We start from the raw sequence: 21,793 nt of genomic DNA on the forward strand, positions 1-21,793 counted from the left end.
ACATTTCTCCAAATGAAAAGAACTCTTAACTACTTTGTCTTGAGCTAAACAATAGCAAAAAAGAGCTAGTATTGGAAACTGGGCATGGATATCGTTTTCAGTTAGTTTTAAAGGACTAGTCCAGCAAATCTTTGTTTACTCAAGAAAGTAGTCATACCAAAGTCAGTGCAACTACTTGCATGAGTAAGGATTTATAGCATCAATCTTCATACCTTGGCTTGCATCTTGGATTAAAAATAAAAAGCCAAAGCAATTGAAATATCCATTCTTGGCATGCTGCATAGTCCCACTGTACACTTAGTAAGCATCTCAGATTCATAGCAATTCCTTATGAAGCCTTGTCCTTACGTGACATGAAACAGCTTTCTTGCAGGCAGCTGTGGGTGCTGAGTAGATAACATTTTACTATATTCATATTAATAGAGTGATTAGAATTGTGGAGGCTTGGGAAATATCATTCATCTACATGAATCAAAGACACTGTTCTGCACAGAGCATAGAGAGTGATTTCAGACTACTTCCTGAGCAAAAAATGACGTACAGCGTCCACCTCAGCAGGAGCACAGAAACACTGGGACACTCCTGCCATCACAGTGCCTCAGCTGCACCTGCCTTCCTCTGGAGGGGTGGTCATTTACAGCAGATTATTATGGCAAACTGCTCCTATTCTCACATTTTGCTGGCTGGAATCGCTGATCTAAAGGAACAGAGCCAGGGTTTGCCCACTTCCTGCTGATGTCTCAACGCTTCCTTTGGGAAGGAGATAGCGAGTGCCAGCGCGCCTGAATGTGCAGCTGGAGAAGGGCTTTTTATTCCCTGGCAGCACTCAATAGCTTAAGTCATATCCTAGCACCACATATAACGTCACTCTTAATGTAAATGTTGAATAAAATATTTTATTCCTAGAACATGAATGTCCTAAGGTTGAAATTCTCTGCTACGCAGAGGGCTGTGACCAGTGTTATTTTTTGCCAGCGCAGAACCTGCTCTTAAATTACCAGAACAAAATCTCTGTTTAGCTGCACTAATCCTCCAACTCTTTCTCTCTACAAAATTAGCCCTGGCAAGTTCTTGAAATGTACTTACACTTTGCCATTCATGGCCAGTTTTACTCAAGGTTAAGTTTTTTCAGGGATCACAATGCATTAGCCATTCTAGGGGCAAGGATCCAGCTGCAGCATTCGAAGGGTTTTAATCCCATCCCTCCTTCCTATTCCTTCTTCTACCATGGCATCCTACTGTGTTCCCGTGCAGTAATCTGTTCCACATTTATCTCTTATGGGAACAGCTAATCTATACCCACTCTTCACAAGCAGCAATTGCTGCCACATGGTGGGCAGGGATGGAGTTAAGGCCAAGAGCTGAGCAACTGCTTCTGGAGCTGCGAGCAGAGGGGAGGAGAGAGGTAGACTGAACCTGATGGAATTAGACCTGGAGCTTTTTCTTTTTCCTCTTCTTTTCCTTTCCTTTCCTTTCCTTTCCTTTCCTTTCCTTTCCTTTCCTTTCCTTTCCTTTCCTTTCCTTTCCTTTCCTTTCCTTTCCTTTCCTTTCCTTTCCTTTCCTTTCCTTTCCTTTCCTTTCCTTTCTCTTTTCTTTTCTTTTTTCTTTTCTTTTCTTTTCTTTTCTTTTCTTCTTGTCTCTTCTCTTCTCTTCTCTTCTCTTCTCTTCTCTTCTCTTCTCTTCTCTTCTTCTCTTTTTTCTTTTAATTTCCTTCTATTTCCTGCAGCATATTTTAAAATGTCTACAGTTATAGGGGTTTAGATTATGCTTCACCCTAACTATGTGTTTCTTTAACAGGTACAAGGAGCTTTGAAGAGGCAATGGACACAGTACAAAACCCAGTGGGGCCAAAGACGCCGAGACCACTGTTCCACGCGATCTACCTCCTACACTGCAACGTCAATCACAGAGGTCCCCGTTTACCTGTACCATCATGATTCCAACAATGAACAGTTAAATGGAAGATACATGGAGGACTCTGAACTTGTTGCATTAAAATCTGGAGAGACATCTGCTTAGCCAAGCACCAGCCATTGCAAACACATCATTTCACATTCTGCTTTTGAACAAAGTGGGGAGAAGGGTGGGAGTGTGGAAATCCAAGCCACTGTGTCAGAGGGCAAGACCGGGTGAAAGGACACATCATATTCAAACCACATCAGCCTCTGACAGCAGTGGCGTAGAGGGAGTCTGACACAGACCTGGAAACAGCGTTTCTTCTTGTGCGCTGCAACAGGGAGTGAACATGGACCTGCCCACCAGGCTATGTAGTCTCCACATCTCCTGATACTGGCCATATGAAGTGACCATCTGACAGTAGTAACAGTGCCAGGTAGCCCATAACAAATAGGAAAGAAAGAACCAGTATGCAGCAATTGGAAACTTTCAGCACTTTTTGTTTTCAGTACTTTTCTTTAACACTAGATTTTGAACTGTCACCTTTCACAAGATGTAACCGGCTTGCAGTCCTTTATTCCTCCCCTTTTAATGAGCTCGATGACTGCTTAAAAGATTTTGCACATTGCAAGACAAATCAAACAAATGAACAGAAGAGTCATTCCAAAATACTCAAATTTTCATGATCTCCAAAGAATGCCCCAAAATATTACCATCCCCAAAGGATACCCCAAAATATTATCATCCCATTAACAGGTGCATAAAGCAAATGAAAGTGTAATAGTCATTGCATACCAAGATTGCAAACACCCTCAGAGAAACAGATCAGTTCTTCAGGCTGCGTCACACAAGTCCTGAAGGCATCTCAAACCAGGGTTTTTTTAACATTACTGGTAGGTTGAGAATATTTATTTATAGGAAAAATTGTCACCCTATTACTCTGCCCAGAAACTCATCATTAAGGCACAATTCTTTCACTCTGAATAAGCTGTGAAATTTGCTTGGAAATTATGATTTTCTTTAGTAGCCATTCTGAGATGAATGCTAGATGAATGCTTGTCTCTGTTATTAAATTATGATCACTCCAGTGAAAGATCCCAGGTAAGAAATGAGAAACTAATGTCCTAGCACAGCAAGCAGCTGGTTTTAGAATCTAGTTGCTGTTCTAAGTCTCTAATTGTTGAAGGTGACGATTTCATGTGTGAGCCTGTCATCAGGAAAACATGATGAATGTACAGTTTTGTAAGTAATAAGCACCTTTTATCACACATTCAAAGCATCATTAGAGTCTCTGTGTGATTACTGAGGCAGAAATCAGGTCAGGGAGAAGCTGATTTGCAGTTAGAAGTTACAGTACTGTCACTGAAGAATTTCTGCAAATCACAAAAGAAATAGATTAATTTCCCACATGAAGCTAATTTTAAAGAATCTGCAAGAGCAAGGGCAGTGCCAAGGAAGTTTTGCAGGGCTGTGACTCCTATGGAGTTTTATGCATAAAATGTCTAATGAATGTAGTGCCATTCCTTCTTGCATCTCTCTGAAAAACTGTCCTACAGATTCCCACTCCAGTGCCTTTGGCTGAGAAGTGCATGGGATATTTCGAATGGTAACAACTTCAAAATATTCATCACAATCTCTGAAGTTGGAAAATTATCAGTCCCCCTTTGTTTTGCCTGCTAATGCACTTGCATCTGATGCTTCAACCCCAACCCAAGCAGGAAGACATGATCAGAGGAGGAGACAGGTGCCAGTGGTGACACTTGCTCATCTCAAAGGTCTAAATATCATCCCTGACCTGGGAGTTGTAAAAACTGCCCTACGTGGCAGGTGAATAGGGAGAGACTAAATGTCATCCCATATACTGCAGCTGCATTCATGTGAAACCTCTGCTGTTGGTGTAAACTTTCTTCCTTTCCTTCATTTGCTTACTGAGCTTCCATCCATAATGATTTTTCTCCTTAGGACTTCATAAGATACTTAAAATATCATGGGTTAGAACAGTTGTAAATCCAGATTTTGTCAGATAGTAAAAGAGAAGAGAAAAACTGAAATAAGGCACTTCAGCTAAATATCAATTTTTTTGAGGTAACTTTGGAGGTTACAGACAGAGGCCTTAACCCTGTGGCTGTGTTGAGGAAGGACTGCAGGACAGTCTGTATCCCACAAGGTAAAACGCACTTTAGAGAGTCCCACAGGAAGAGATCATAAGCTACTTCTGCCATAAACCTTGATAATCTCCTTCAGATTCTATTGAAATTAGCAGACAAATCCCTGTTGACTTAGATGAGCAGTGAACAATTCTCTTCAGTGTTCAGGAATGACTTAGGCAATACTGTTCCACGTAGACCTCAAAAACAGGAGACAATTTCATCCTTAGCAATTTGAAACCATTTTTAAATATTGTGTTCAGCCAGGCTCAGTTTTTTCTTCACTGACACAGCTAGATCCTAAGCTTTACCCATTTGTAAATTTTAAATGGAGGGCTGCTTGCACATCTACCTACATGAATTACCATCTCACTGGAAAAGTCCATTCCAGGAGTAAGTTCATGAGGGATAGACATAAACCCAGCACTATGAGAGGGGACTGAATTCCCACTATCCATACGTGAGGAAATGCCTTGCAGGGAAGGGGTTTGCTGCATTTGTGCTACCAGTATATGCACACAGCCACGGTGCATCACCGAAGATTCCTCCCCGGTGGGGAGTGAGCTGCTGGCACTGCCACTGTACAGGACAGAGGAGCTGGGAAACTAGAACTAACTGTCCACCAACGGATCATCGCATGGTTAATCCAGTGAAACATTTACAAGAAAATACGATCACATGTATTTGTTCAAGCCACATACCTATTTTTCAGACTTCAAGGAATACGAAGGTGGTTATTTTTTCAGACAACAGTATTTCACATATTGCTATTTCTACTTTTACCAGTGAACAATGGGAAGTGCAGGATTTAGTCATTAAAGACAATAAAGTGGCTCTGCTATGAATGCTGTGCTTCTGAATATCTTTGGGGCACACTGCACTTCCCAGGAGTGCTCCAGAAGGCATTTCTAAAGATGCAAATGAGCTGATTGTAAAAGAAGTGTACATAATATAGTTTAATAATGAACCTGTTGGGTTTAATAATGTACATATTTACAACATGTAAGTGCAAAGTTGTTTCACAGTCTATTATGTTTATGTGGATGTACAAAATGGAAATGCTTTGCCATTATAGTGGTTGTTTTCTTTCTTCACTAATGATATTTTCTTGCTCTGTTCAGTAGAATGTTCTCAAAAGTCACATTCAGGATCTGGGGCTTAGGATCTCAGTTTGAGCTTCAGGTGGTGGAAACATTGTGTGGTGATGTCAGTCTTTATGGCAGCTTTGGTTTCAGTGGAGGGATGTGATTTGCAGCCACTAACGATTTGGTCTAACATACATACTGAGTTTAGGGTTGGCATAACCCTTGGGCTTTCCAGGAAAGGCTGTGTTTTAGAGGTACTTACCGAGTAATTTCTAATCAAAATATTTTCAGATGGAAAATGCTATTTTCCCTCATCTCAAGGTAGCTTGAAATGTTGTCATTGCATTCATAAGGTAAATTTCACCTCTCTGCTTTATAAACAGTACCATACACTAGTGACAGTAATATTGGGGATGCTGATACGACCTCAATAATTACAATGTCTTGGCAGTAGGGTGTTTTGTCCCTAATACATTTCACAGGAACAGGAAAAATGCGTAATTAATGTATCAGTGTATCAAAAAAAGTAGCAAAGGAGCTGACACTTGAATCAGTGGGTTCAAGATGTACTTTAAGAGGAAACCAACATTACATTAATCACCTCTGCAGTATCTGTTTCCTCTCAAACACCACACCCAACACATGAAAACCCAGTTTAGTGAAACATTTGCTCTGGCAGAAGTGTTTGTGTGGTTGTGAGGAAGAAAATCTACCAGGAAGATGCTGGTTATTATTCTTTACTAGGTACAGAAGCGCAGCACAAATTAAAAGACTTGTTGTGGCATAGGATGCCAAAAGTAAGACTTGGGGGTATTTTATTTACTTAATAAATATGTTTTAGCTGAAATAAAACAGCAACAAAGGTAGAACAGACAATTTTCTCTGTATTAAAATCCTTAGCAATAACGCTACCTTAATTAAATGTCTGCCAGTATGGCCGTTACAAAGTGCTCATGTGTTTATAATGTAGCAAAATAACTTTGGTTTGGGATAAAACCAACCATGCAAATGTGGTGAATTTCTGTCCTCTTTTCCCAAATCCTCTTCCATCCTTTGCCAACCTTAATAGACAAAATCTGAGCCATTTTTCAAAGCTGCAAATCCTAAACACTAACAATGGGAAAGTATCTGCATTTCCAGTGCTTGGAATTTTAAAAGTCAGATGTGTCTTCACGAAGCTAAATATGCACAGTTATTTGATTACTGCTCAAAAATAGGAGCATTTGTAACCTAAAAGTCATTTGCATTGAAACGGTAGTTCACCCCAAGCCAATGAGACTCTGCAGTGTGTGAACATGCCCTCTCTGCCCTCTGGCAGCATAGAAGACCTGAGCCCAACTACGTGCAATGTGGACCCAGTGCTAGCCTCATGGGAAAAACGACCAACAACAAAAAAAGAGCCTTTGCAGCTAATGGTAGTGGCAAACTGGGAATTTTGAGTTCCTGGGTCAGCTGGGTCATTGCAATGTACTACTGTACTTGCTCCACGAACACCTGCTTCAGAGGGACTTGGCAAGATGAAAGCATGAGTCCTACACAGCAAATGTCATTGGCCAGCAGTGAGGGAAAGTCAGACCTCCAGCTGAAAATACCACCTTGGGAGGAAGAACATGATCAGCTCCTTAGTCAACTGCCTAGTGAAATTTAAGTACCTGGCCAGCCCTGACATTTAGGATGGTGCCGAGTTATGCTGCTTTGACACCTGTAGTTCCGTGGCAGCTGTAGTAATTGAGGAACCTGTAAGGTTTAAGTTCAAAGTATCCTTTTCATGACCTGCAGATGTTTCTGTGCAGCACAGAATTTTGCAGGTACTTCCAGATGAATGGCAAATCTGTATTTAAGCACCCCTTTGAGTACTCAGAGCATCATCAAGAAAATAAAAGAAAGTACTTCTCAGCTGCTCAAGTTTAGATCAATATGTTCCTTTCAGCCTAATAAAGGACAGCTGTTTTAACCAGTAAAATTAAGCAGTGAGAAGGTTATCAGTACTGAGCATGTCATACTGCTGCAGAAAAAGAAAGCATTGTGGTAAGATGACTAACCACGGTGTTGTATGTGAGTCTCATGAAACACAAATTGGCACAGACAGTGTTAGGAATGATTTAGGCCTCAGTCATCTGCCTTGGCAGAGGGACCATTTAGATGACCTGTCAAGAATTATTTTCTATGACTTTATAGCAACAGAGATGGGCACTGTGCTTTGCTGGGGCAGGAAGGTACTTAACTCTCATGATATGCTATTTGAGATTTTCTTCATAATCCAATTTCACGATCCCACAAGCCTATATTTAAAAGGAAAAAAACCAACTATCTTCAATTAATTTTCGAAGGACATCAGATGTCTGCACTGATTTTAAGAATCTGGTTCCTTTTCTCTCACTGAAAGCAAGTGCAACTTTGAGAAATGACCACAAGAGGTTACTTTGTGTAATGTCTGATGTGCAGCAGTGTGACTAGATGCAACCCCTCCATTCCCAAGTGCTGGTGATATTAGTTTGCATAAATACGGTCAACAGCATACAGCTCCTTCCCTCACCTGCCCTGCATTTCTCTCCACCACGCTATTGCCACCACAACAAGTGTTTACTCTACAATCTGTGCATCCTATGCGTTTTCAGGAGGAATGTTTCTCCTCTACAGTTTGCACCTTACATTGACTTGCTGTTGATCCAGGAGGCACTCGCCACAAGTCATACTGGAAAGTGTGCATTTTAATCCAAATCAGTTCACAGAATTCAGGTGCTTGGCCCACATTGTTTTTTTTAAAAAAACACCCCACCGCTGGAATTATGGAAATGGCAGGTGCAGATTTCAAACTAAATTAGGGATGAAAGTCTGAGTATACAGGTTAAGTATCTTTAGAAGCAGAATAACATTATCTTCCTCTTTTTGACAGAATATAATCCTGTCATCTAAAAAAACCCAACATCTAAAAAGCTCTTGAGAAGTTAAATGTCAGATAAAAAGCACAAAAAACCCAAAAATCTGGAAGTTCTAGGCAGCATGCATGCATATGTATATATTAAAAAAATTATATGCAATAAATATATATACAATGAATTATTGTAAGAACTGTGTTCAGGTAGAGAGTGACCCATAGTTCCCCCAAAATGCACAAAGCATAAGTCATGAGTGGGAGAGACTGTGGGGCAGAGATGGTATGTAGCCTCTTTTAACTATCTTGATGCTTTCTGGGGACCCCATATGGAGCACAGGCAGCTGGGGTCACCCATCTGCCCACTCCCGCACCAGACGCGTTCATGATGGGAATGACTGGGACAAGGGCTGTTGGCTACACTGCGTTTATCAGCTTGCTAAAACAACGCTGAGCTGATGAAAGGGGCTGATCAGGAGACAAGCAGAAATATTCTCTTTCCCAGCTGTATGTCTGCTCTCCAACAGATAATCTCATTTACATCACCAGCATAAGACTCACTGTTGTGGAGAAGACTGGCCTGAGACCAGAGAGCTCCTTAGTGTGGAAAATGTCTTATTTCAGTGTACCCTGTGTAACACAGCTGCAATTCTCACTGACTTCAGCAGTGTAGCCAAGGGCAGGATTTTTCTGTCACTGATTTTAGAGGTTATCTAAATATCTAGCAAACACTGAAAACACTTGGTGAAATACAGTCTCACCTTCATATTTAACATGAAAGATCCCAATTCATCGGTGTTAAGCTACATATAGACTGATATTTCTTTAGTTTTGAACAAGCAAGGCCAACATACCTCAGTGCAGATGGTGGCACAATGCTGATCACTAGTATGTTGCACGGACACGTGCTTCTGGGAGGCAACTGGTATGCAAGATGTGTGGCTCTTCCCAATAACTGCTGCAGGGGACGAACTTCTCCCACTGTGAGTGTGTGTGCACACGTACATATTTCTAATGAATAAACCATTTATAGATAAATACCATCACAATTAACAATCCCCTCTGAGAAGGGCCTGGGAGGGAGTTCTGTGCAATTCAAACAATCATCTGCGAAATACATGAAGAAAGAGGCCAAATCTAGTTCAGAGACACCATCACCAGTATTAGCTTCCACAGAGATTAAAGTCACATAGAATAGCTACCTATAATGAGTGTTGCTCTACAAATGGTCAGAGCTCATATTCTGCTTGCTGCAGATTGTGCGGGCAGATTTATCAAGTTCAGGCCCACAACAAATGGACAGGAAATAGCTGAATTGTATTGTACTACAGGCTTTTTTATTTTACAAGCCTTTTTATTATCTTTGGTATATAGCAAATATTTAACTCCCAAGAACTTAGGCTTCATGCTCACAATTGGCTCTCCAGCAACCAAAGGGAGGTGCCTCTCTGGCAGATGCTGTAGATTTGAACTGGCAGTGATTCAGAGCCTTCACAAGAATTATAGTATGAGTATGTCCAACACAAAGTTGATGCAATCCATACTGCAGCCTTCATTTTTAAAATGAGGGAGTGCAAGGATTTTTCATTTTATCCCCTTGCTGTAAAATTTCTTCTTGATGAGAGACTCCTTGGAAGTCAAATGTAGTAAGCGTGTGGAAGGTCACTCCAGATGTGCTCTCACCTACACAGGTGCTGCCACACACAATGAAGAGTTTGTCATGACTTCTCAAGTTTAGGAAAATGCTAAAAAAGATCCAGAGTATGTTTCTCCTTTCTAGCTACAGACCATGTAGGAGTAACTTGGTATCAATTTTTCTTATATATCAGGATATTGTGAACAAAGGTCTCTGCTTTTCAGCCATTTGTATTACATTACACAAGTACTAACACTCTTGAGTGCAGAATATTGTATCAGTTACCAATAACGCACCTCAGCAAAAGGAATGAATGCAATCAGGACAAAGAAACATAATAAATATATTTTATGCTTAGTGTACACAATCTTTGTAAATTGGCAATAGAACTTGAGGAATCAAAGCATATACAATAAACACTGGACATATTTTAAATGATTCCCTGTATATATAAAAATCTTTCCTTTTTGTTTTTTGGTTTGTTTTTTTTTTTACATTCACATCTAGATAAAATATTGCTGTATGTTCATGACAGAAAAGTTTTACGCAACCAAGTTATATTTGATTGTGCTTGAAATGCATGGTTCACAAAATTGAAAAGGCTTGAAAATGTAGCAAGATTTCCCATGTTGGCAAATCTGAGGGACAGTCTACAAGCCACAAATTCATTCTTTATGGCTGATATGATATGAATGAAAACACAGTTCTAACTAAATTATCCCTTTGTTTTTATATAAGCCAGGAAATTAATTGTCTAATTTAGCATTTACTGCATAATTTGTTTTTCACAGAATCATGGAATGGTTTGGGTTGGAAGGGACCTTAAAGATCATCTAGTTCCAACCCCCCTGCCATGGGCAGAGACCACTTCCACTAGACCAGGTTGCTCAAAGCCCCATCCAGCCTGGCCTTGAACACTTCCAGGGATGGGGTATCCACAACCTCTCTGGGCAACCTGTTCCAGTGCCTCACCCCCATCACAGTAAGGAATTCTTTCCTATTATCTAATCTAAATCTACCCTCTTTCAGTTTAAAACTGTTAACCCTCATCCTATCACTACGCTCCCTGTTAAAGAGTCCCTCCCCAACTTTCCTGTAGGCCCACTTTAAGTGCTTGAAGGCCACTACAAGGTCTCCCTGGAGCCTTCTCTTCTCCATGCTGAACAACCCTAACTCTCTCAGCCTGTCTTCCTATAGGAGAGGTGCTCCAGCCCTCTAATCATCTTCTTGGTCCTCCTCCAGACTTGCTCCAATAGGTCCATGTCCTTCTTATGTTGGGGGCCCCAGAGCTGAACACAGTACTCCAGGTGGGGTCTCATGAGAGAGGAGCAGAGGGGAAGAATCACCTCCCTCGACCTGCTGGTCATGCTTCTTTTGATGTAGCCCAGAATACAGTTGGCTTTCTGGGCTGCAAATGCACATTGCTGGATCATGTTGAGCTTCTCGTCAACCAACACCCCCAAGTCCTTCTCTGCAGGGCTGCTCTCAATCCACTCATCGCCCAGATTCTATTTGTGCTTGGGATTGCCCCGACCCCTGTGCAGGACCTTGCACTTGGCCTTGTTGAACTTCATGAGGTTCACACAGGCCCACCTCTCAAGCCTGTCAAGGTCCCTCTGGATGGCATCCCTTCCCTTCAGCATGTCAACTGCACCACACAGCTTGGTGTCATCAGTAAACTTGCTGAGTGTGCACTCAATCCCACTGTCCATGTCATCAACAAAGATGTTAAACAGTGCCGGTCCCAGTACCGACTCCTGAGAAATGCCACTAGTCACTGGTCTCCACTCAGACAGCGAGCAATTGACCACAGCTCTTTGAGTGCAACCATCCAGCCAATTCTTTATCCACCAAGTGGTCCAGCCATCAATTCCATGTCTCTCCAATTTAGAGACAAGGATGTTGTGTGGCACAGTGTCAAATACCTTGCACAAGTCCAGGTAGATGACATCTGTTGCTCTTGCCTTATCTACCAACACCATAACCCTGTCGTAGAAGGCCACCAAATTTGTCAGGCACCATTTGCCTTTAGTGAAACCATGTTGGCTGCCACCAATCACCTCCTTATTTTCTATGTGCCTTAGCATAGTTTCCAGGAGGATCCACTCCATGATCTTGCCAGGCAAAGAGGTGAGATTGACTGGCCTGTAGTTCCTTGCATCTTCCTTGTTTCTCTTCTTAAAAATGAGGGTTCTGTTTCCCCTTTTCCAGTCAGTGGGACTGCCACTACTTCTCAAATAAGATCGATAGTGGCTTAGCCACTTCATCCACTATTTCCCTCAGGACCCTCAGATGCATCTCATCAGGTGCCAGGGACTTGTGCACCTTCAGGTTCCTTAGATGGTCTCAAACCTGCTCTTCTCCTACAGTGGGCAGTTCTTGGTTCTCTCAGTCCCTTCCTTTGCCTTCTGCACCTTGGGCAGTGTGACTGGAGCACTTGCTGGTGAAGACGGAGGCAAAAAAGTCATTCAATACCTCAGCCTTCTCCATGTCCCAGGTAACCAGGTGTCCCATTTCCTTCTGGAGAGGGCCCACATTTTCCCTAGGCTTCATTTTATCACTGACGTACCTGTAGAAGCTTTTCTTGTTGCCCTTGGCATCCCTGGCCAGATTTAATTCTATCAGGGCTTTTGGTTTCCTAACCTGATCCCTGGCTGCTTGGACAATATCTCTGTATTCCCCCCAGGCTACCAGTCCTTGCTTCCACCCTCTGTAGGCTTCATTTTTGCATTAGTATTTGTCCAGGAGCTCCTTGTTCATCCACCTAGGCATCCTGGCATTTTTGCCTGACTTCCTCTTTGTTGGGATGCCTTTGTTGCTCCTGAGCTTGGAGGAGGTGATCCTTGAATATTAACCAGCTTTCTTGGGTCCCTCTTCCCTCGAGGTCTTTATCCCATGGTACTCTACCAGGCAGATCCCTGAAGAGTCCAAAGTCTGCTCTCCTGAAGTCCAGGGTAGCGAGCTTGCTGTGCGCCTTCCTCACTGCCCTAAGGATCTCAAACTCCACCATTTCATGGTCACTCCAGCTAAGGCTGCCCTTGAGCTTCAGATTCCCCACCAGCCCCTCCTTGTTGGGGAGAACAATGTCCAGCATAGCACCTCTCCTCGACTGCTCTATCACTTGGAGAAGGAATTTGTCATCAATGCATTCCAGGAATTGCCTGGATTGCTTATGTCCTGCTGTGTTGTCCCTCCAACAAATATCAGGGTGGTTGACATCCCCCATGAGGACCAGGGCTTGCGAATGTAAGGCTGCTCCTATCTGTCTATAGAGGGCCTCATCTGATTAGTCTTCCTGGTCGGGTGGCCTGTAGCAGACCCCCACTACAATGTCACCTGGCCCTGCCCTCCCTTTAGTCCTGACCCATAGGCTCTCAGTCAGCTCCTCATCCATCCCCAGGCGGACCTCCATGCACTCCAGCTGGCCATTGACATAGAGGACGACGCTCCCTCCTCATCTCCCCTGCCTGTCCTTCCTAAAGAGCCTGTATCCTTCCATTCCAACACTCCAGTCATAGGAGCCATCCCACCACATCTCTGTGATGCCAATAAGATCATAGCCCTGCAGGCATGCACATGTCGCTAACTCCTCTTGTCTATTGCCCATGCCATAAGAATACCCTGAGGATTTTCTACACCAAGAGATGTATATTTCTGATTGTAAACCAATTGTTCTGTTGCATTGTGTGCTACACATAAGCTGAACCTTGCTGTAAATAATTCACCACCTGTGGAAAATGTTCTCACAAAGAACTACTGACTGATGTGAGTGAAATCTCAACCTTACTGAAATCAAAAGCACCAGCTGCTTGAGTTCTATGGAAACCAGGATTTCATCCTTTACAGCTCCCATTTTATCAACTTCAAGGGCTATGGCTGGATCAAAGAGGGGATGCTTGGTACTGTCCCTGCAACATCCATGTCCCCCACAGGGGCTGCAAATGTGCGGGGGCTGCTGTTGTCTTTTCAGGTCATTTCCCCAAAGAACTGGGGAAATTGCTCAGAGAGCAATGTTGGAGGAAAAAAATGCAAAAGGTAAGTCTTTCTCTGACATTTCCTATTGCAGCAGATACAGCAAGATGGAGCCCCGGAGGGGGTTTCACATACCCTGGACAGCCTGGTCTGCTCTAGCCCCCGGATCAGGTGGTGCCTGGCAGGGTCCACGCTGAGCTGGGTGCCAGTCAGTTGCCCTTTCTTGGTTTATTTTACGTGTTGCACAAGAGTGTTTTATGTGGAATTTCTTTGGTGTAGAACTGAGCATTCAGGAAATTTTGGCTTTGTGAGGGGCTTCTATTTTTGCAATTAAAGAAAAGTCAGACTCATTTTAAAACCATTGGAATGCCGCCTTCTCTTCAGGTAATCAGATATAAATGAATACTAAACAACTGGTGCTGTTGTGAAACAGTGAGATAACCCTTACCCCACCAAATATTTCTTCAAGTCTTTGACAAGCCCAGCTATGAGCTAGTAGCACAATACCATTAAATGTCACAGAAATGTCTATTAAAATCAAGGAAAAAACTGTGGTTAAGACACTGGACTTCATAGACTCAGCAGACCTACATTTGTGTCATGTCCCTGCCACAGACCTACTGTGTGGTCCTGAGAAAATAATTGCAAAGTGCTAGCCTCACTAAATCCACTGAAACTACCACTGACAGATTTAAACTCCTATACTCAAAATTTAGACTTTTCCTCCAGGCATGTTTTCATTGGTAAAAATTCCCAACCTGTCAGATAATTTTATTCTAGACAAATCTAAAACCTTCTCTAAGTCCTGACCAAGGTTCCCACAAAAGTCAGTGGGGAAAAGCTGTCCCTTCCTCTCCCCAAACCACCTACTCCTGAATAACTACCTGGCTTTCTGATCTCTGAGGGGAATTTTGTACCAAAACCTCCTTCTTTGCAATGGTGCTCAGCCACGAGCTAATGAATTTTTTCCCTCTGGTTAGTGATTTTTTTCAAAATATTTAAAACATTCTGAAGTATTAGAAGGAAAAACATTCAACGGTTGTTTCTGTGAAAGCTCTGTCTTAGGGAACCGTCTAGTGTGCTGTGATGTAGAGACTTACACACACACATATGTTGAAACATACACGTATAATACAAAATATGTACATAAACTCTACACCTATAGTCCCAGTCATCTAACTGGGGTGCAAGTGATGAAACTTCAAGTGGTGCTGGGCAGGGAGGGGATTCAGCTCCTGGAATTTATAGTGCTCCAGCAACTGGTTTGCTAAAAGGCAGCTACCAGGCTGAGGTGGGGCTGGTGTGCAGAAAGGCCTGGTTAAATTGCACATATTTTTTAGGTGCCTCATGTAGCTGAGAGGGCTGAATTCTTCTCCATCAATTAGGCCCATCTATATATAAGTTAAAAAAAAAACACCCATAAGCATATCAAATGTAACCGATACATATAGTATTAGCTGCATGCTTTGCTAGCAACCTTTTGGTGTTAATTTTCTCAGCTTCTGCTATAAAACTGCCTCTTTCTGGGCAGCAAGACAACACTGAAAATCACTGTGGGTACTACCAGTAACAAAGTCAGCAAGAAAGTTAAAAATCTCCTTTGTGTCACTATGACCTGATGAAAACACCTCTGTTGGCACAAGGGCAAAGTAGACATAGGCAAGGCATCCTACACTGGGTGTGAATGTTAGCAGTTCTCAGAGAGACAAAGCTCGAAAGCCCTTTCCCAGATTGGTTCTCTAACATTCAAAAATACCAGCTCTTCAGCAGAATTCATTCTGGCAGAGGTGTTTGTCAATCTGCCAAGAGAGAGCTGCTTCTGAAGCAATGCAGCTGAGCTGCATTAAGTCAGCTAGCATAGGAAGACATTGGAAGAGAAAAATACATCCTGGCCCAGAACAATTCATATTATTAAGAAATGTTTCACATTAGATGAAGCATCACCAGTGAGCAGTATACACAAATAACATTAGGCAATTAGACATGCATGGGACACAGTGGTGGTCAAATGTATCCTAAGAATATTTTCATTCAGCCAAGGGACAAAACCTTTCAGTGGCACGTCCTGAATACAGTTGCATTTGTTATTCTGCTCAGTGAGTTATAAAGCTGCTCAGGAGAGGCTGGAGTGCTGCTACCCATGAGGTTCCTTGGGCTGGCAAATGCACCTCACAGATAAATGCTTTTTTGGCATCAATTATGTCTTGCCGTCATTTAATGAAGCCTTCTGCACACAAACAGTATCTGCAAAGGGGAAAAAACTTTTTTTCATATTCTTTGGACAAATGACAAGACTAATGGGCTTCAAATAGCAGTTACACATTATCTGTCTTAGAAAGTTTTTCCTCATCTGGGGAACAGATGGCCCCAGAGGGTCCTGAGTGTCTGTCTTGGGAGGTATTTTAAGGACGTTAGACAAACTCAGAACTGATAGAGATGGACTGTTGTCTTTGATAATATTGGGATAACAAATAATTGCTTGTTAACAATATCCCATTTTCAGTGGGGAAACTGCCCTCCAAGCCTCAAACACTTACTTGACTTTTGGAGGGTTGCTTTTCATTTCTCCTGGTAGCAAACCATTCATAATGTTGCCCATCAAAATAGACTTCATCCCAACCAATATTTTTCCATAATGTTGTTAGTAGTTCTGATTTGAAATGCCAAATAGTTGCATGTGTAGATGCAGTTTAAATGCAACAGCCAAAGATGATTGCTCCATTTCCAAATTGAAAACCACTCTGCTTCACACAGAATTTTGCACTTTTCTGTACTGTTCTCAGATATTGCCCTGAGATTCTTCTCTACTGTGAGACATTAGTGAGCCATTTACAAATGACTCTTGAACGTGAATGAATCCTGTACTGCCAAAATAAAAAACCCACCAAATATTTTTGCTCATGAGGATTTCAAGATCATAGGTAAGGGGTGGTTTGTGTTCAGACTGTGTGGCAGAGACATGTAGAATGGTCATGAAGTCTTTTACATGTTACAGCAACAGAGAAAGCCTAGCTCTTTGCAGGTATTTTGAATTTCCCAAATTCATTTGAGGATGGGGTCAAGCTTAGAAAATTGTTCCACAAGCTCTGGTAGGTTAAATAACTGTACTCTTATTCATCCTGAAAAGTATTTTACATTTTCACAGTGCCACGTGGCACAGCATGAAAGACGTTATCAACATTATGCCAGAGTAATAACCTCCAAAGCAAGACTCTGATCCTTAATGGTGTAGAGCACGGCAGTGAGTATTTCTACAAGTCTAAGCTTAAAATAACCCCCCCAAATAATCTGCCATAGCAGGATGGATTCACAATAGATCCATACCTCTATTGTGACTACAGCCTTTGCCCGCTGCCCCTAAACAGCCACTTTATTTCTCCTCAAAGCCCAAACTCTTCCCTGTCATGAAAGCCTTGAAAACTTCCCACTGCTTCATGGTGGAAAGCCTCCGTCCTTTTGCCTTTCTCAGGCTGATTTAACTGGGGACATTCTATTTCTGATTAAAAGTGCTGGTTTGTCCTTTGCTGGCAAGAGCTACAGCAGTAAAAGTCCTGGTTAAACTCCATCAGCTTTCTTTGGGTTTGGAATCCATCTCCACCATTGGCATGTTAGCTGTAAGCAATCCAGAATAGGCAAGGACCAAGAGCAATTCTCCGGCACATTTCTATTTTCTCAAAACCAGGCTGTGTTGGATGTAGCACCTTGGAAAACATATTTGAAATCAACAGAGGTTTGCTATTTTTATTGCACTTCAAAAAAACAGAGCTCATTGGTTTCCTTGGGAAACATATCTGTTTGAGTAAATAGTAAAGCCAAGTTTCAGTGTGGTCAAATTAGAAGCAGCTGAAATATTAAGCCCTAATTTCCAAGATGGAAACTACAATGAGCAAAATACAATGTTACAATTGGTACTAAGAAGAAACTGGCATTAAAGAGAAGCCATGGTGTACTATGGTCGTAGAATATAGGTGTTCTAGCTGCATTTTTGCACAGAAGATAAAATGCAAATACCAGAATCACACTTTGGATATCTCTTCTTACAGCATAATTTTTCCTCTCTTCATCTCTATCTTTCAGAAAACTGTCATTGTCTTCCTAATTCTCTGCTACAACTGACTCTGTCAAAATGTGGTTTGAACGTGTCAGGATTTCCTGAGACATGAACATAAGTAGGGTCACCTCACTTCTTGGGCTCCTTGCAAATAGCATGTTCTTATTAGCTTCAGGTTTTTTTCTGACCTTGAAAGAAGGCATTGATAGTGGACAAACTGTGCCTTCCTGTTGACTTGGTTCTGGTTTCAGGCCCTCACAGCCTTCAGAGGAGGTTTGGGTGGGGTTTTTTGTTGTTACTTCTTCCCTGGTAATGGTTCTGGTCTTATACAGCTGTGGGGCAAAATGAGAAAGGCAAAACAGTTCCCTCACAGCCCGAACAACACAGATTAGAGTGACTATGCAAAAAAAACCCACAACAAACAAACAACAAAAAAACACCAAAAAAATAAAACAAAAAAACTGGGGATGGATGTTAAATTCCTGCGAGCTATGAGGAGTTTTCTCTGCCACCGGTTAGTGCTGCAGATCTGAGAGTGACAAGAGCACACCTTTCTTCTTCTCTCTGGAGATGGTGTTCACTCCTTTCATTACAGCACCACAAAACAAGAAAGAAACTCTATTACAAACAACTTTTCTAGCTTTTCTAGCTCTAAAACGTATGCCATGGGGCAGCATACTGCATGTTATGAGGTTACTTTCTTTCTTAGGCTTGGCAGGGACTCATAAAAGGAGCACTAACACCACTTTACTACGTGATGCATAGCCCATGCAGAAGTCAGAAGTCATAAGCAATCTGCCTGAAGCTAAGAAAATCTCACTGAGCTAGTCAGGTATAGAGGGATTTGGAAGGTCATAATTTTTCTCACAATCTGACTGTAACTGGCCACACAAGAGTTAACACATTTGAATTTATTTACCTTTAAAAACATGTGGACTCCAAATGGAGCCTATTTCTTATTCAAAAAGCTAGGCTGGAGAGCTTTCAAATCCCACTAGCATCACTGCTGTCCAGAGACAATTTGGCTGCGTGAAAATGGTGTTGACAAAACTTGTGCTGATCTGTTTTTATTTTGAGTTAGAAATATTTCTAAAGAATCCAGAAAACACTTCTATGCATCAAAACTTCTTTAGCAGCGTTATTCATGTTGCCTCTCAACTTAACTGCTTGGTTTCTGGTCTTGCTACTGACAGCCAGTAAGAAGAGAAAATCAAGAAATTTGCTGTACTCCTCCCAAACATGAGGCTCACAGCACCCTTCACTGCTCATAGCTATCCTTCAGGTTCTGTCTAAGCTATGATTGACACAACCATAGTGTCTGTTATGATTATTTCTTATTTAAGTGTTTTCATTGTCAAAAGATTCTACACAATGGCTAGGAGTGCTGTTACCTGGGTGCAGCAAGGCAAAGCCAACAGCAGACCCTGCTCCATGACAAGTTCAGGAGTCTGCCCACAGAGAATGTTTTCACTCACCACACAACACAGCAATGCTGAAATTACACAGGGCAGGTGAGCAGAGGGCTGATGCGTGGGTGTACAGGACTTCATACTTTGAGGAAGGAGCACTGGTAACTCAGTCTGCAAAGTGCAGTAGCAATGCAAGTCAAAAAATCAGCTAAGTTTTCTTACAAATACATGTATATTTACATGTAGATGTGTGTGTGTCTCTCAATACTTGGATAAAATTCATTGAGGCCCCATGCATGCAATTCTCTACATGCACCCAAGTAGTAATGGATGTCAGGGACCTGCCTTGTCTGGAGCAGGCAAAGTAACCAGGAGGCAAGTTAGGCTGTTATGCAGCCAAATACCCTCTGAATGAGCAAAGTGGTTTGGGTTGACTAAAATTATATTTTGATGTAATGACGCTCTTTTCAACTGAAAAGAACTATCTTAGGTGGGGTTTGTTTTGTTATGTTTTGTTTTGTTTTGTTTTGGTCTGTTCTTAATAGTCTTGCACCTTGGCTTCAAGGAGCTCTTAGCCCCTGCAGCGGAAAGGAGGAGAGCCTTGCTCACAGCTGCTCTCCACCCCACCCTGCAGCTCAGTGTTTTTCCACCGGACATGATTTGTTTTATGAAAGTGCCAGCAGAGGTTAACACTTCATTAACAAATTTCACTTCTTCTTTAAGGAAGTATATTTTTGTTGTTTTCTAAGATCTCTCACTTCCTAATTAATTCCTCGGTCATTTTTTTTCACAGTCCCTCAGACAGGGGAGTATAGTCTTTCATGAATTAAACAATGTCATATTTTTGTCTTAGGGTTCCAGGTATATTGGCTATTTAATTCTGATGTGTGTTAATCTATTCCACCCTTCTCTTAGGCCAGACTTCTTATCTAGGAAGAACAGCATTTGTTACTAACCAGACTAATGGTAATTTATGAAAGTACCTTAAGTGTTTCCTCTCTTCTCTCTACCTGCTCAATAGCCATTTCTACATGCCCAGGTTAAATTGTAGCATTTTTATTCTTTTCTCTAAAAATAAATAAATAGATAAATTGCACACTCCAAACACATTCTGGTTTTTCCTTCATCTATCTCAGCTGTTTGATAGGTTTGGTTGAGGACAGCCCAGTGAGGAGATGGTAAACTGCAATGCGGGAAAGGAGGCGAAAAAGGAAGACCCTGGCATTGGCTTTGGTTCCAAAGAAAATGCAATATGGATCCACTTCTTGTGTTTAATTCATTCATCCTGAAGGATGAACTGGTGAACATCTCTCTTCAGTTATGGTTGGGAAGAGAAGAACATGCTTCACACCAGTAGGACCAAGGGGAATGGCAGCAAGAGAAGGGCTGATACCACCCATGAAAGAGAAGATGGGCTGGCAGGAGATGAGCATGGAGAAAAATGCAGGGTAAATTGAAACCTCTACTTCTGTGAGGTGTTTTGTTTGGTGCTTAATACTAAGCTCAGCTTTTGAAGATATTTTATACCCTAGTCATATGGGTTGCATGGGCTCTCAGCACTGAAAAGCCATATAGCAAAGAGGAAGGGAACACGTCTTACATGATCATCTGGAAGTTATGGTTTGAAATATAGCAGTAAGGACTGGGAAACACATTTTTTTCCCTGAAAATAAAATGTGAGCTTCCTGTCATTTCTCAAAGCCTCTTCTTTTTCATCCAGTTGAAGACCCCAACAAACAACTCATTTTCCATTTTCCACCAACATGAAGTCTGGACACTGTCTGGGTTGATTTGTAACATAAATGTTCTGCAGTTTATTGCAAAAGGCCTCAGTTTCCAGAATTTCATTATGACATGGAAACTTCAGCAATTGTTCTAATTACAAATCTTTGGCTATGTCTTCACACCTATGGTTCCAAACAATTACGACTGCCAATCTCTGCAAAATAGGACTCGCAGATGAAAAACTATTGGTTTCTATAATACTGATGCACAGGAATTTTACATCACTGCAGCTGATGATTGAGACAGTCAGGATCTATCAGGACTGAAAGGCTGAGACTCTGATTGATTGACCTTAATTATTCACTTCATTAATTGGCTGTCTGCGGTTTGCTACTGTCTCCATTTTCAGGAGTTTCAGTATTAAATTCTAGGTGGATCCAAAACCCACTCCGAGATTAACTAAAACATGTCTTCCTGTGACAGCCATATTATAAATTCACTGAAGATTCAGAAGGCTGATAGGACCAAAATTAGTTCAGCCTCCAAGCACTGAAACCGAGGAGATTGCTGAAAGGGCTCTAACAATTATTATTATTTCCATGTTGCCTACCCCTCCTTCTGCCAGATGCTACTGCCCCCACAGCTGATACAGCAATATATCTTTTTTCTGGCCCAAATTGAATCAAGCCGCTATCAATTTCGGGTCTCAGGCTAAGCTGCAAGCACTTTTGCCATCTCTGATTTAGGGTCAGTACCCTTCAGGCCCCAGAATGATTGTCAATGTTTTAAGTGATACTGCGGATAAAAGAGTATTCTATGAATTTTCTGTCAAATGAGGTTCAAGGAGACTGAAGCTATGTATAACTGTGCCTTTCCTTGAGTCATTTTGCCAGATGTACAAATAACATAGAAGAAAATAAGTAATTTTAGAAGCAGAAGTCACAATACCTTGCTCAGTATATGGCAAGAGAAAAATCATATTCTATCAACATATTTT

At 41.8% G+C, this 21,793-nt stretch overlaps 1 protein-coding gene across 1 annotated transcript in view; it reads left to right on the forward strand.

Moving 5' to 3' along the window:
• CALCR (calcitonin receptor) overlaps positions 1-2,471 on the forward strand; it is a 65,175-nt gene extending 62,704 nt beyond the window's left edge. Inside the window, exon 11 of the mRNA XM_049798921.1 lies at positions 1,798-2,471. Within this exon, the coding sequence (XP_049654878.1) occupies positions 1,798-2,019 (222 nt within the window). The 3' untranslated portion in view covers positions 2,020-2,471. The remainder of the gene's footprint in view (positions 1-1,797) is intronic.
• Positions 2,472-21,793: the final 19,322 nt, after the last annotated feature.

Source organism: Accipiter gentilis, chromosome 4 (assembly GCF_929443795.1).
Source record: "Accipiter gentilis chromosome 4, bAccGen1.1, whole genome shotgun sequence".
Classification (NCBI taxonomy): Eukaryota; Metazoa; Chordata; class Aves; order Accipitriformes; family Accipitridae; genus Astur; species Astur gentilis.